The sequence below is a fragment of the Cornus florida genome, unplaced genomic scaffold (assembly GCF_030987335.1).
Source record: "Cornus florida cultivar Cherokee Brave unplaced genomic scaffold, ASM3098733v1 CherokeeBrave_3.0.0_Hap2_Chr05, whole genome shotgun sequence".
Lineage (NCBI taxonomy): Eukaryota > Viridiplantae > Streptophyta > Magnoliopsida > Cornales > Cornaceae > Cornus > Cornus florida.
The window spans coordinates 50,089,634-50,105,644 of record NW_026775575.1 but is presented as its reverse complement, the minus strand read 5'-3'; the positions used below and the strand labels follow the sequence as shown (position 1 = coordinate 50,105,644).

General features: G+C 34.7%; 1 protein-coding gene and 1 pseudogene across 1 annotated transcript; one reads left to right on the top strand and one right to left on the bottom strand.

Annotated features, from left to right (window-relative positions):
* Window positions 1-387: 387 nt before the first annotated feature.
* On the top strand, window positions 388-486 carry LOC132310726 (small nucleolar RNA R71; annotated as a pseudogene).
* Window positions 487-12,923: 12,437 nt separating this feature from the next.
* LOC132309263 (uncharacterized) lies at window positions 12,924-15,732 on the bottom strand. Its single transcript, XM_059807583.1, has 7 exons — window positions 15,409-15,732; window positions 14,830-14,994; window positions 14,501-14,722; window positions 14,259-14,383; window positions 13,461-14,145; window positions 13,242-13,352; window positions 12,924-13,064 (listed from the first exon to the last, which is right to left on the bottom strand). Exons 1-7 carry the CDS (start codon window positions 15,730-15,732, stop codon window positions 12,924-12,926), a joined length of 1,773 nt encoding a protein of 590 aa, XP_059663566.1.
* Window positions 15,733-16,011: the final 279 nt, after the last annotated feature.

The following is a 16,011-nucleotide window of genomic DNA, read 5'->3' as shown; positions in this document are numbered from 1 at the left end:
TGAGAAGTGGAATGAAAAATACTAGAACAAGTCATACATGTTTCATTTGATGCATGATGAGAATGGTTAGGGAAGGAAAATACTTGGTTCGCCGAGTTTTGGTTAATCAAAAATTAATCAAACCTTTGAGATAAAGACTTCATTTCGGCGGCTATTTCATTTGAATAGTCGACTTAATGTAAGCCAACACTCTTCCTACCTTGTGAATTTCTACCATTCTTGGATGATAATGTTCTATGCAAAGAATTTTCACTCATGCTCTCGTAAAGACGCCGCACATCATCCTCATGCCTATCAATGTATGAGCCACCCATGGAAGCATCAACCATACCCTTATAGTTCTTCGATAAGCTCTCAAAGAAATATTGAACTAATTGCCATTTGGGCATGTCATGATGTGGACACTTCCTAAGCAATTCATTGAAGCTTTCCCATGCCTCATGAAACTTTTCTCCATCCCCATGTGAAAATTCTCGAATTGAGGTTCTCATGGCATTGGTCTTTGCAACCGGATAGTACTTTTTCAAGAACTCTTGTTGCATTTCTGCCCAAGAAGTGATTGAAAAAGGCCTAAGATTGTTAAACCAATACTTTGCCTTGTCTTTTAAGGTGAATGGAAAAAGTTTGAGTCTTAAAACCTCTTCTGGCATGTCCGTATATTTTACGGTGGAACATACTTTAAAAAACTCATCCAAATGCTTGTAAGGTTCTTCACTTGGAAGTCCATGATAGTTAGGAAGCATTTGAATGGTTGTGGCTTAATTTCATAATGATGTGCTCTAAATGGAGGCAATTGGATGCATGTAGGTGCATTATACTCATTAGGCACATAATGGTTTCTTAAAGCAAGAGGTGGATTAGCTACTTGAGGTGCAATATGAACACCTTGGTTTTGAATTCCTTGATGATGATGGGAGGTTGTGGAGCATACATTGGCCTTGACATTTCATATGGAACTTGGCCTTGTTGTTGTGGTGGTTAGTGAATGAATGGCCTAGGCATGCCTAATGGTACTTGTATGTTCTCATTGTGCACATTAGGATGAAGAATACCTTGTTGGTCTATGTGACCAAGGTCCTCAACATGATCATTATTATGGTCATCCATTGATAGATTGGTTCTATTTGAACTTCCTCTTCCCCTAGGATTTCTAATTACGGATTCAAGATGCAAATCAAAAGGGACAAGAGTTGGTCTCAATGAACGATGTCCATGCATGCATAATGCAAAACACAACAAGCACAAAGAATGACAAACACTATGCCTTCACAACAATTTCAATGTAACTTCCTCCACAAACATTTAATTCATACTCCCAAGCTTTAACAACAATGATGCAAAGAACAATTAAAAACAAGCCTCCACTCAGGCCGACGATTTAACTAAGGGATTGAGCAAAGAAAGTCTCACAAAGGTCCTTTAGCACTTCAACTCCAAATTTAAAGCTTAGCTTAGCAAATTTTTAGAATTTTTAGCTTTTTTCCTTGCTTGCTTAGCTTGAATGCTCCTTTTCTTACTTCTTCTCCAACAATGCACCTAGTCAAGTAAGAACAACACAATAAGTAACCAAAAAGAAAAATAAAAGTAAAGTAAAGACATGATCAAAAGAGTACTAATCCTAATTGATTCCACAAATCCAACGTTACCAAATCAAATTGATCAATCCCCGGCAACGGCGCCAAAAACTGATGAACGGAGGCCGCACTACCACCAAGTTTGAAAGTGTGAAATTTAAGGCGAGGGCCAAGAGTTTTACATTTATAGAAGCCACTACTACCTTTAACTATAAATAAAGCTAGGGCAAGTGGGGATCGTCCCAAGGGATTATGAGGGTTAGACAAGGTTGTGGAATCACTATTAGGGCTAGTAGGTCAAGTGATCAAACAATTGGTTGGTTGGTTGATTAGAGAGCAACTAAATTGAATTAAGTAATAACAAAAGAATGCAACTAAGAGTAAGTAAGAGAGAGAAGAGTCTTGGGGTTTAGAGATCACCACCAAGCAATGCATTTCTATACCGTTGACAAGTGACTAATGAGGGCAAATGGTGTGTTGCAATATTGGTGTGTGTGTGTTTTGTTGATTCAACAAGCAAGGATAACTAGTTAAGCATGTATTATCTAAACATCGTGTGAAAGGCACAATATATCTAAGCAATGAAGCATATATTGTCTAAACAACATGTGAAAGGCACAATAGATCAAAACAAGTCATTAATCCTTTCATTAAGCTCACAATCCAAATACAACACAAGGTTAGAGACATATGCTACTTGCATTCAAAAGCTAGGATAATCAAACAACAAGCATGGATTGTCCTCCCATTTAACACTGCGCTACAACTACACTACATTTACACTACTAGCATGAAAATAAACTAAGGGAGAGGCATAATCCATCAAGGAATAAGTATGAACCATCAAGAAAATCACAAAAGCATTCTTTTAAGCACTATGTTTTGACAATCTTTAAATCTATAGCATCAATACACAAAGACATGCATCAATAACACAAAATCTAGAGACAAGCACATGAATATCTATTCTAGCATACATAGACATATGGATAGAATGAAATGATCAATTGGAAGCATTAAACCACATAAATCATTGAATAAACAAGATCTATATATATCCAAATGTCAAAACATTAATTACAACACTAATCCCTCAATAATACACAAGATTAAGATATAGAAAGCATATTTGGGGCTAAATCTAGTCCCAAGAGGATGTCTAGCCACTCATGGTGATGTTGCTCTAACCCTCAAGGGCTAACTCCATGGTTAAAATCTGCTCCTTCTTGATGAAGAACTCTAATGATGTCTCTAGCCTCCTCCTTGTTTCTTCTACACTAAGAATAGCCTCTAAAATTGTATCTACCAAATGCTAAAAATCTCCTTTTCTCAAAAAGTGCATCATATTTCTTTTATAGGTAGGTCAAGTGACACACCAAATAAGCTAGGGTCGTGTAAAGAATATTCTCTAATGATTGGATAGAGGACGGATTGAATAAGCTGGCTTTTGAACTTTTTCGCACTGAAGGAAGTTTGATCTATCAAACCTTGGACTTGATCGATCGAACTTACTGAGATCCATCGAACTGAGGCTGGATCGATCCAACTGGTTGAGCTTTTTGGGAAAAGACAAATCCGAGATATTTTAAGAGATATTTTTGGGAAAAGGACAAAAGTGGTTAGTGGGTGGTACAACTGTGGATAGGATCAATCATTTGGATAAGGATAAAAGTGTTCGATCGATCGAAGAGTGGTGTTGGATCGATTGAACTTTGGACTTTATGATTTAGGTTAAGGTTTGGATCTATCTTGAAGTACTAAGATCGATCAGTGTTCGATCGATCGAATCTTGAAGTTGGATCGATCGAACTTTGATACTTCCCACATTTGGCTTCATTTGCTTCTTTCTTTCTCCACTTTGCTCCTTTCTTTGTTTAATCCTAGAATTGCTTCAATTAAGCTCTTATTTGGCTGAGTTATCTTATTTTCTGGATAAGTGCCTGAAAATAGAAATAATTCGAAATCAATCTAAAACGGTAAAGTAAGATAGATAAAGGTACTAGAATGCTTAAACTTAAGGGGTTTAAATACGCACTTTTCAGCGCTCATCATCTATTTTATTTTTTCTCTTTAGATTGATTTTGTATTATTTCCATTTTTAGGTACGTATCCCTAAAATAAGCTAACTCAGCTAAATAAGAGCATAATTGAAGCAATATTGATATGAATCAAAGAAAGGAGCAAAGTGGGAGCAAAAGGAAGCAAGTGGTGGAAATTCAGCAAGTTCGATCGATCTCAGAATATATTCATTCGATCAAAAGTTCATCGATCTCAATATTCCAAGATGGATCCAGGCTATTTTGTCCTTATCCAAAGATCCCACCAAGTTCGATCGATCCAACTTTCTTTTGATCGATCGAAAAGATTCCATCTTATCCACTTATACCATCCTACCTACCACATTTGTCTCTCTCCCAAAAATATCTTCAAAATATCTCGGATTTGTTTTTATCCAAAAAGGCACTGCCATAGAGGATCGATCCAGCTTCAATTTGATAGATCTCAGGCATGTTCGATCGATCTCACCACAAGTTCAATCGATCGAACTTCCCAAATCCCGAGAAAATCCAAATTCCAGCTCATTAAAAGTTGTCTCATATCTAATCATTGGAGGAATATTGGTGTACGAGCCCAGCTCATTTAGGGTGATATTTGACCTACCTATATAAGGAATATGAGCCACTTCTTGAGAGAGACTTTTGATATACTTGAGAGCCATAATATTGATATTCTTAGTGAAGAAGAAAAGAAATGAGGAGGCTAGAGACACAAGCTTGGAGTTCTTTCATCAACCAAGAAGAGGAGCAATCTTTACCATGGAGTTAGCCCTTGAGGGTTGGAGGACACCATCCATGAGTGGCTAGACATCCTCTTAGGGCTAGAGTTAGCCCTAAGCATGCTTTCTACATCTTGATTTATGTATTTTTGAGGGGATTTGTATTGTGATACATGTTTTGACACTTTTATATATATAGATCTTGTTTATTCAATGATTTATAAGGTTTAATGCTTCCAATTGATCATTTCATTCTATCAATATGTCTATGTATGCTAGAATAGATGTTCATGTGTTTGTCTTTATTTCTTGTGTTATTGATGCATGTCTATGTGTATTAATGCTACAGATCTAGAGATTGTCAAGACATAGTGCTTAATGGAATGTTCTTGTGGTTTATTTGATGGTTCATACTCATTTCTTGATGGATTATACGTCTCCCTTAGTTTAATTAGTTTAATTTCATGTCATTAGCTTAATTATAGTGTAGTTGTAGTTTAGATGTTAAATGGGAGGACAATCCATGCTTGTTGTTTGATGTTCCATACTTATGAAAGCAAGTAGCACATATCTCTAACCTTGTGATGTGTTTGGTTGTGAGCTTAAAGAAAGGATTAATGGCTTAATTTGATATATTATGCTATCCACCACGTTGCTTAAACAATATATGCTTAATTTGTCATCAATGCTTGTTGAAACAACCACACACACACTTTGTTGCAATACATGTTTTTCCCCTCATTAATCATTTATTAAGGGTGTAGAAAAGCTATACTTAGTGGTGATCTCTAAATCCCAAGATCTCTCTCTTATTTTCTCTCCATTACATTTAATTGCCTACTTTAGTTTAAATTGCATCTTAGTGTAATTCAACCACCAACCAATCTTTTGATCACTCGACCTACTAACCCTAATCTTTATTCCTCAACCTAGTACGACCCACCAATCCTTTAGGACGATCCCTACTTGCCCTAACTATATTTTTAGTGAAAGGTAGTAGTGGCAATTTCTAAATGTAAAACTTGGCCACATTCATTATAGCTCTACACCATTATCTTTTGGTATCACAAACTTTGGATTTTGGGGTGCGACCCTCGGAACCACCAATTCTCAAAGTCATTAACTTGAATTCTAAAATACAAAAACGACAAAAGTGGGTCATGCCACCTAACGTCTATATTCCAAATGAATTCATAGGATCATTCCTAAGCTACATTTGAACAACAAAACACAAATCACAATATCTATGCAATTTAACTAACATAGGAGGATGCTATACAAATCAACTAGATATAGATTCTCAAAGTTATCTATTTGAAATCTAAAATACGAAAATCAACTAAATATAGCAATTTAGTATAATTAGAATTTCTAATACATTGCATCAAGACATAGATTCTCATGGTTATCAACTTGAAATCTAAAAGTGCGAAAACAACTAAATATAGCAATTTAGTATAATTAGAATTTCTAATACCACATATCAAGACATAGATTCTATAAGTTATCAACTTGAAATCTAAAAGTGTGAAATCAAATAGTGGAGACTTGGACATCACGTCTCGGACTGAACCAAGAACAATATGGTTATTCCGAGTATTACCCCGCTGGTCATACCACCCCTAGTGCGCACTATGTTGTAGGAAGAACTCGTACCTCCCGTACTAGAGCCAAACTCTAGCCATGTCACTTGTAACAACAATGTCCCAAGACTCCAAAATAGATAAGTTAACAACAATGTCCCAAAACTCCAAAATAGATAAGTTAACAACAATGTCCCAAGACTCCAAAATAGATAAGTTAACAACTTATATATGTATTAAATAGTACACGAAACTACCTTCATACACAAGTAGGTTGAAACCACACAATACATACTCTAAATCCACAACTACTTTCGGATGACAATGTCGAATCTTCAGAGCGCGATTCGTTATGCGCTATAATAACATCACATGTCGAATCTTCAGAACGCGATTCGTTACGCACTATAATAACATCACATGTCGAATCTTCAGTGTGCAATTCGTTACATGCTATAACAATATAATTCAATATTGAAAACATGAACTGAAGAATCTAATACAAGTCTAAAATCATGCTTTAAACATAATACCAACATCAAACACATGATTTAAATCAATAATGCAATAGAAACAGAAATTAATCAAGTAAACTAATTAATTTCTCTTAGTTTTAAATCTCAACCAAATGGTCTCCAATTAACACATGTTAAACAACATAGCATGGTCATTACATATACCACATGAAAAACTTAATTAGGTCATTAAAACAATATGATGACATTTAATTAAATCATGATAATTAAATTCCTAGATTCTAAAACAACATCAAATGGTCCCAATTTAACATATGCTAGTATACAAGTCCTAGTCATCATAATTATCAAATTAAAACACAATTAAGTCAATGGAACCTTTAAAAATGGATTTTAATTAATCCTTTTAATTAAAATCTCTATATTTTCATACTTATCCAAATACTCTCAAATTAAAGTATGTTAAAGAACATGCCAAGATTTAATTTAAAAGCATACTACAAGTTAATTTCATACAAGGTACATTAATGAGAATTAAACTTTCACAAAAGATAATTATTAAATAAAAAGTACAATTCTAATTTAAATAATTCCAATTTAATATATGTTAATAAGCATATCAAATCATAATTTATCATCATACCACAATTTAATTCTAAGCTATATACATCCATGTAAATTTAATCTTATACAAAGAATTAACTATTACTAATTTTCTATATTTGATAAAATTCATGCAAACAAGTTGTATAATCATGGAAAACACTCAATACAACACATACAAAGTCCTAAAACATCCCCTACCTCCATTTGAGATGAATCTCAAATGCCCACCGTAATGAAAGTGCTCCGAATCCGACGAAACTTCGGGGTTTTGTCGGGGACAACACGGTGAACAAGAATTCTAAAGAAGCCCCATGAAAATCACAACTTGACTTCAAACCCGAACTCAAGAAATGGCCAAAACAAGATTCCAATTGGTGGAATCGAAGGCCTTGCCAAGACGAACACAAAACACTAAGGCACTATAACATTTCATTGAAGGGAAGAAACTTAAAAGAAGAGAGAGAAGATGGTAGCCATGGCTAACATGAGATCCGGCCAAGAGAGAGGGGAGAGAGAGAAAAATATGGTTTTTCTTTCTAAGACCCCCTATTTATAGAAAAACTTAAAAAGTGTCCCGAATGGGCCCCGCCAGGTCCGGAAAAGTGAAATTTGAGCAGACGTGCTCAAACGGCAAAACTCCATGAATAAAAAAGAACCAAAATAAGAAAATATGAACAACAGAAGAAACGACGTCAAAAACTAAATTCTGAGTAGAGAGATATGCCCCGAACAAGTTCAGTGACAACCGAGACCAGAAACCCTAAAACTGGAGAAAAATAACCAGAAGGAAATTATAAGAGTACACGACTCAACAAAAAGTGAAAATGAATCCCGTACGAGGATCCAGGCTCAAAATGAGGCATTTAGCAATAATTTTCATTAATTGCACAATAGCCCCTCCAAAAAGTGAAAACTGCATAACTAGCCCAAAATGAAAATATCTTCCAAAAATATTTGCTTAGAAACCCCTAAAATAAAATATCTTCAAAAGATATTTATGAAAAATGCCCCAAGAAAAGAAAAAGTTTCTGAAGAACTGTGCATCCATGCCCCTATGGACACCGAGAGCAGCCAGAGTACCTTTCTGCAAAAGTAAAGATACGTATTTTGTGAAAACCACTTAGAATGAAGATATGTAAAGTCAAAAACCAACTCCGAACATACGAAGTGTGGTTATGCCAAAAAGTGACAAACAAGGAAAAGACGAAATAGGGAAAATGACGAAATAGGGAAAAAGGACGAAATGAATAGTGTCCGAAAAATGAAAATGTGGAAATGACGCGGTCCTCGAAAGAAGTTGTCAATCCAAGGAAAAGAGTCTTGGAAATCATCCCAGAGCACTCAAGATGACACTGAGTGACGAGAAATTGAGCTCAGAGAGGAAAAGATCAATGGAAAAAAAAATATCCGTGAAAATCTAAAGAAAAGGAAAGGAAGGAAAATGACCGGGTCATTACATGCGCGTTGGACATGTTATTGAAGCAGGTTCGCTGTTCCTTTTTCTTGCTCTGTTCAGAGCTGCCTCTCATCCGGCCGCAATTAACTATGGGTCGTGGCATGTTGTTGCCGATCATCTTAGTGAGGATGGTTCTCCTTTGGTGCTTCGGTTTTATTGTGGTTTTAGTTATTAGTGGTGTTTTGTTTTCGATGCTGTTTTCCCTGCTTGTGGTTCGCCGGCGATTGGTCAAATCCCTTGGTCTTCCTCGGTTTTCTCGGCGTCTCATGTGGTGTCTGCTGTAGGCTTCCGGGTCACACATGGTCTGTGTTTTGTGCTGTACAGGGTCTATACGTATGCTCTCAATCCTTCTTACGCGTGTTGGTGTTGGTTATCACTTGCTGCTACAGCCTCTTTTTGCTGTGAGTCAGGGCTATATAGGGTCTCTCTATCTTTTTGTGTATCACTGGTTTGGTGATTGTTATTTTTGCTTTGGTTATCTTTTGTGATTCTGTTGCTTGTAGATGCCGTAGGGCTCTTGTTTTTACCAATGAAAAAAAAAAAAAAACATTATTATTATTATTATTATTTTCACCAGCTTTATTAACAACACAGCCATTGATAATGATGGTGGGTCCTGTAGTTAAAGCATCACTGAGAAATGTAGTGGTTCACAAGTCCCAAGGTGAGAGAGAGGATTATGATGTGAAACAATAACTACTGATCACCTCCAAAACTCAATTTTGGCATGATATAATTATAATCTCACTTCTAATATATGAAGCATGGCCACAACTATATTGTATCCTTATCTTCTCATCAGCCTAAAATAATTTTGGCATTGTTTGAATCAGTCTGTAAGTTGACCAAACTTAACTAAAGTTGATAATTCCAAATATCAAAATTGGAAGATTTTGCTTAATGGCAACCGCTTTCTCGATAGGTAGGTGATCGTCAGGTGTTTCCGCCAATATAGGCAAAGTTACTTTTTCAACCTACACTATCTCTCCGATGTGATAGCTACGATTTGCTCTTTTAGCCTCAACTAGTTGAAGGAAGAAGTTGAAACATTTTTGCTGATGTGATCCCTCCCAAATACGTTAAAAAAAATAATAATAAAAAAATAAAAAATAATAAAAAAATAATTATCAAATTATTTTTAATTTTTTTATTTTTGAGTACGTCAAACGGAGAATGTAAAATAATTTGTCAAAAATTAATGAATAATTTATTTTTTTAGATTTTAATTTTTCTTTTTCGTAAATATTTTACGACAACTAAACATAAGATTTTACATCCAAACAAATGAGCCACTTCGAAATTAATTAAACAATTTTAGTGTTTGATCACCTAATTTAAATTTCACATTAAAAAAGAAAAGAGAGAGAGAGAGAGAGCATGTTACAACTTACATACAAAAATAATGTTATATTGAACTCATAATGCAAAATTGATCTTGTTATCCTTTATTTTGTTTTTGTTTTTTTTTTTAAGGATAGATATATATATATATATATATATATATATATTATAATCCGTATGTGTAGTCTTATTGTAACTAAACACATGGACCAATCATACGAATCCTAAGTATGTATTTATATGCGATATGGAATTTTTTTATCCACTAAAATTCAATCCATAACTGAACCAATCTGTATTTATAACCGAACTAATACATGTAGACCCGAATTGAATCACTGTTTTAAAAGAATGTGTGTGGACAGTGCACCTTAAACAATATCATGGATTACCTCATTCAAGCTATGTTCGGCTGTATGGATTTGGAATCTTTGAATTGAAATTGGAATTGGAATTGGAATTAGTGAAGTTGAAAAAAAGTAACCTACAAAATTGAATAAATTTTTTCTCCAATTCCAATTCCGCTAGGTTCGACTGCATAAAATTGAAATTTTGAAATTGGAATTAGTATGGGTGGAATTAGAGAAAATTTTAGTTCAATTTGATGAGTTATTTTTCTCCAATTCAAGTAATTCCAATTCAAAAGCTTCAAATCCAGGCAAACAAAATAACCTAAAAGGGTATTTTAATACCTCATTATCGATGCTTGCCTTATATATGTTCAAATTGAGAAAAACATGATTTTTGTCTTTCTAATAAAAGTCAAGTTTATTTAAATTTAAAAATGTGATTTCACTTTAAATCTTCAATTTGTTTATTTTTTAAAAAATAATAATTAAATTTCAAAAAGTTTTGGTTCTAAAAAGAAGGGTAAACAATATGCATGTCCCCACCTAATGTGAGAACTTGATTAATCTTCGTAACTTGGACTCGCATAACACCTCACCTCATTGGGTACCTGCTCTATCTCGCATCGTTCATTACAATTATATGGGTGGTTGAATGGTTTTGGGGTGGGGAAAGGTTCCCTCGTTTATATTGATAAATTATAATTTTGCATGTAAGGTATACATTAAGTACACAATGTAATCGAGTACATTTGGGATTGCTTCTCTATTGCTTAAAAATGTTTTATTTTGAAAAATTGCGTTTAAATGCGTTTGATAACCATTATAAGTGTTTTGAATAGTTGCCAAATTTAGTTCAGTAGAGCATTTGAATTAAGCTAAAATTTGGAGTCTTTAAAACTGCTTAAGAGTAGAGGTTGAATATTTTAGGTAATTCTTTTTCATTAAACAATTTTGTCCTCTTAATTTTTTATAAAGACAATTACACTAATTCCTTAATAAAGTTCCTATTATCAAATATGGTAACATCATATTATAGGATATTATTGTAAAATTAGCAATAGGAGTGTTAAAAAAAAAAAAATTGTTACCAAATAATTTAATGTGATTTTTTATTTATTATTATTTTGTGTCACCAACCACGCTTATTACTAAACATTCACCGGAAGTAATAACTAGTGTCGAGGCATCTGCTCATATATTATTGTGAAGTTGTTACAATAATATTAAATCTCAAGTTCTAATTGAGAATTTGAATATTGTTCTTCTCTGTAGAAGAGAAAATATATTATTATCATGGTTTAAAATTTGTTTCATTATTTACTTCGTTAGATTCGGAATTGTATTACAAAAACTCTTTCTTAAATCTCCCAACTCCGCCTGCCCATCCTCTCCATTTAATAAGAAGTTTTAAATAGAGATAGAACAATTATGCTAGGGGTAAATTATAGGGTTAATTCCACCTACACCCCCTCTAGGTTTCAATATTCCACGCACACCCCCTAACCTTTGACCATACGTATCAACTTACCCCATGCTGTTAAGTAACAGACGTTTAGTGCTGATGTCAGGATGGATAAATGGGTACAAGGTCAATTTTGCCCTTTATAATGGCTGAAATGACATTTTTAACTTTATTGACCATTACAGAGTTACAAAACTACCCTTATGAAGTGTTTATTGTGAGAGAGAGGTATTTCTTTGACAATGAACTATTAAGATGAAATTATCCTTCTGTTCAACACCATGGAACCAAGGAAACAACAGGCTAATTTTCCATTCATTCAACTGCTTCAATTTTAGAATTAAATTTTTTTTATAGTACATTCATGTAATAGTCGAACAGATTATTTATGTATACATTGTGGAGTTCAGCACTAACTGAGGTACTAGCAGCATAACCTTAAATTCAGAAATTGTCTTCCTCTAACCAACAAATTTTGATATTTTACAAATGTATGTGTTCCATTCAGTCATTCCCTCCCCGATAGTATAATGTGTGTGTGGGTGTGGGTGGGTGTGTTTTGGTATGTATTCCCAGTATAGCGTAAACTAGGCATACACTAAATAACTGGTAATGTAACTTTTGTACCATGTTACTTACTGTCCACTAGTATAGAAAGTGACAAACTTCACATTTTGTTAGAAAATTTCTTTGAGATCTTTTTTAAACAATACAAGCACATAAAATGTGAAAGCTGACATTCTACCTTGAATAACAGAAACTCGGTTTTTTTCCCGATAAGAGTTCTTCGTTGTTACCCCAAAATCTTTCATAAGTCTAAATTTCTCATTCGCTGGCGCATTCATATTCCATTAACTAAAAAAGTAAAATAAAAAAACTGAAGGAGAATAATGAATAGGCTAAACTTTCTCCTATTGTCACATGTCAAACGTAGATTGACCTCAACTAACTCAGTCCTTGGCCTATAATTGCCATAACAGAACAACCCGTATATTTTTCACTTCTTCAAAAATGGAAAAAACCACCAAAGCAAAAGAGCAACTTCATTTCATTCCATCCAAGGTAGAGGCCAATATAATAAGCCATACAATGGTTACAAAAACATACCAACCTAATCGACAATCAAAAGTTGCAAAGCTATTCTTCTTTAAAAGTTCAAAAATAGCTAACACCAACATATTGCAAAATACCAGCAAAAAAAATGACATTGTTCAACATTACAAATGTCCCATATCCCACATCATTTCAAGTACCTTTTGGATTCTGAGATCCTCCTATCCCACTTCCTCTAGCTCCTAATTAAGCAAATACAGGTATGTATTTCCTTGTTTGTGGTAAACCAATTTGTGGCCCTTTTCCTCTTGTTTGTGCATTTGATGGACATGCATTCTCTTTATCTTTGTTTGTAGTTGGAACAACAGAACCACTTCGTCTTTGTGACTATCGCATTCAATAAAAATAAGGTATTAAGACATTGTAATTAATTAGTTTTCTATTAAACAAAAAAAAAAATTTACAAGATACTTGTTGTGTGTTTGGCCCTGATTGGGATGCTCCTTGACTTCCTTTTCCTCTTTGTTGTGTGGTTGGCCTTGTTTGAGCTGGACCTTGACTTACTTTTCCTCTTTGTTGTGTGGTTTGCCTTGGTTGAGATGCCCCTTGACTAACTTTACATATTGAACTTGGAGTTACAGACTCTCCTCCATTTTCTCTTGCAACTTCTTCTTGCTAATAGTAAGATATACAAGTATATGAGTGATTCATTGGATTAAAAAAAAAAAAAAAAAAAACTTAATAAATAAAGTAAATTGACTACCAGTAAAGTAAATTAAATACCAGTTCCCTTCTAGTTGGAGCCCTTTGATAAGTTCTTTTATTGTACCCTGTCCTTTGGCAAAGCATGCACCTAAGAGCGTAACTCCTCTTAACCACCTTGGGGGCTTCACCAGTATCTCTCTTTCTATTCTTCCTAGGCCTTCCAGGTAATCTTCTAGGAGGCGGCGGTTCCAATAGTATTCCAGTATATGGCTGCCACAGTTGTTGGTCAGGTATAGGATGTATAATCCCTTCATGTATCTTCATATATGTGTCAATAGTGTAAGAAGAATCACAAAAAGCCTTAATCTTTTCTCTGTTGTAACATATTGCAGCAGCTGCATGCTTACAAGGTAAGCCTGCGATTTGCCAACCCATGCAGTCACATGTTCTTGCATTAAAATTAACAACATGTCTACATGTCTCATCTGTGACTTCAAACTCTCCCCTACCAGTAACCAACACAGAAAAACCCCTTCCCTCCGCAATAACATTGTTTAACTTCTTTTTTACTTTGGGTGTAACTAATCCTTGCCAAGTGCAACCTTGTTCGTAACTTTTGTGAATTCTTTCCATCATTTTTGCCCTAATTCCATCTAAGCATGAATGTAAAGGCTTCATCCTGAGATCACCCACCCAATTATTGAAGTTCTCACTTATGTTGTTGGTCACATGATCATTCTTCACATCTGGATTGAATGCATATCTAGCCCATGATGACAATTCAAAGTTATTCATGAGCCAGTTATAAGCCTTTTCACTTATGTTCTTCATTTGGTCCATGGTCTTCTGAAATTCCACTGCATTATAGGCTCTAACAGCTTCCAAAATTTCTTTTGTAGCATTAGACCAAGATGTTTTCTCTTAAATGCATTATACAAATGCCTACAACACAATCTATGGGTAGCTTGAGGAATGGTTTCAACTAATGCTTGGTCAAGACCCTATCATAAAAAAATAAAAAATAAAAACAATAAATGAATTATCAAGTGTATAAAAAAACATTAAATGAATTATCCAATAAAAAAAATAAAAAAAACAACAAGAAGTAAAATACTAACCTTTTGCATGTCTGACATGAAGGTCCAAGGCTTATCAAGTGTATCTGCCTCAATAACAGTGCTCAAGTGCTGTGAAAAAAATTTCCAACTGTCTTTCCTCTCACTCTCCACCACACCAAATGCCACAGGAAATAACCCATTATTGGCATCCAAAGCAATGGCTGCCAATAGTACACCACATATGGCCCCTTCAAATGACAGCCATCCAACCCCAAAAATGGTCTGCAACCCAACTTGAACCCAGTTCGCATTGCTTCAAATGAAATGAATATTCTTCTAAATGTTGGGTTCAAAGAAAAATCAGGTCTCCAATGGTCAAACTTAACTACACTGCCTGGATTATATTTTCTGATTTCATTTGCATATTGTGGCAATAACCCATATAAGGCAGCATGATTTCCCTCAACTTCATCCATTGCCTTCCCCCTTGTCCTGTACAACTGTGACCTCTTTGGCTTATGTCCAATAGCCCGTTTAATTACCCCTTTCAACCCCTTCGCAGTCAATTCTGGATTATGTTTAAAATTTTAACCAAACTTTTTAGCTAACCACTTAGAATCTATTTCTCCATTGTGGGAGACCCTAACACAATCATGTTTATCATTATACGTCTTAACACAATAAGTTAGAGTATCTCCGATAGGGGATGCATGTATCCTCCATGGGCAGCCCTCTGCTGCACACCTACAAGTCATTCTCCACTTTTCATTTTTTACCCTTTTTAGTTTAAAACCCTCCTGAATTGCATAGTCCTTCAATATCTCTCTAAATTTGTTTATATTTTCAAATATATGAAATTGTTCCAATTTAAATTTGGTCCCTTCAACTCTTTCGAATACTTTTCCAAACTTGGTATAATCAACCACACTAGTCTTTGACCTTCTCTTTCTTTTTCCTTTGGGATTTACCTTCCCATAATACCCTTCTTCTCCATCATCTTCTTCTACATTATCTCCCTTTCCATCTTCATCACAATCACTTGATGAATAGCCACAGTCATCATTAGAAGAGTAGTCACTTAAGCCATCATCACTTCGATTTCCATGCTTATTCCTCAAAGTTGTTTCATCTACTAACCCACCATCACCATTATTCACATTCCAATCTTCATCTTCGCTGCTAAAACTATACATATAATCCTCATCCTCATTAGATTCATCTTCATTGTTTTGACCAACCTCCACACCATCTGCCTGTTCATTAACCCATATCACAATATTCCACCTCTTCATGTACAAAAGAAGTTTCAGGTGCAGCTTATGGTGCATTGTTTGGAATATCAACAGCTATAGGTGGAATTATATCAACATATACGTTAATGTCTTCTATACAATTGTGAAAACTAAACATATCCAACACATCACTATCATTTTCAACCAACAGTTTAAGCCTACTATTGTGTAATTCGTATTCAATTCTAAGTGCAACCCCCATAATACCATACAATGGAAGAATACAACACTTATAACAATCATCATGCAATTCCTTGTAAGAGTATCTGTCAGGATCCA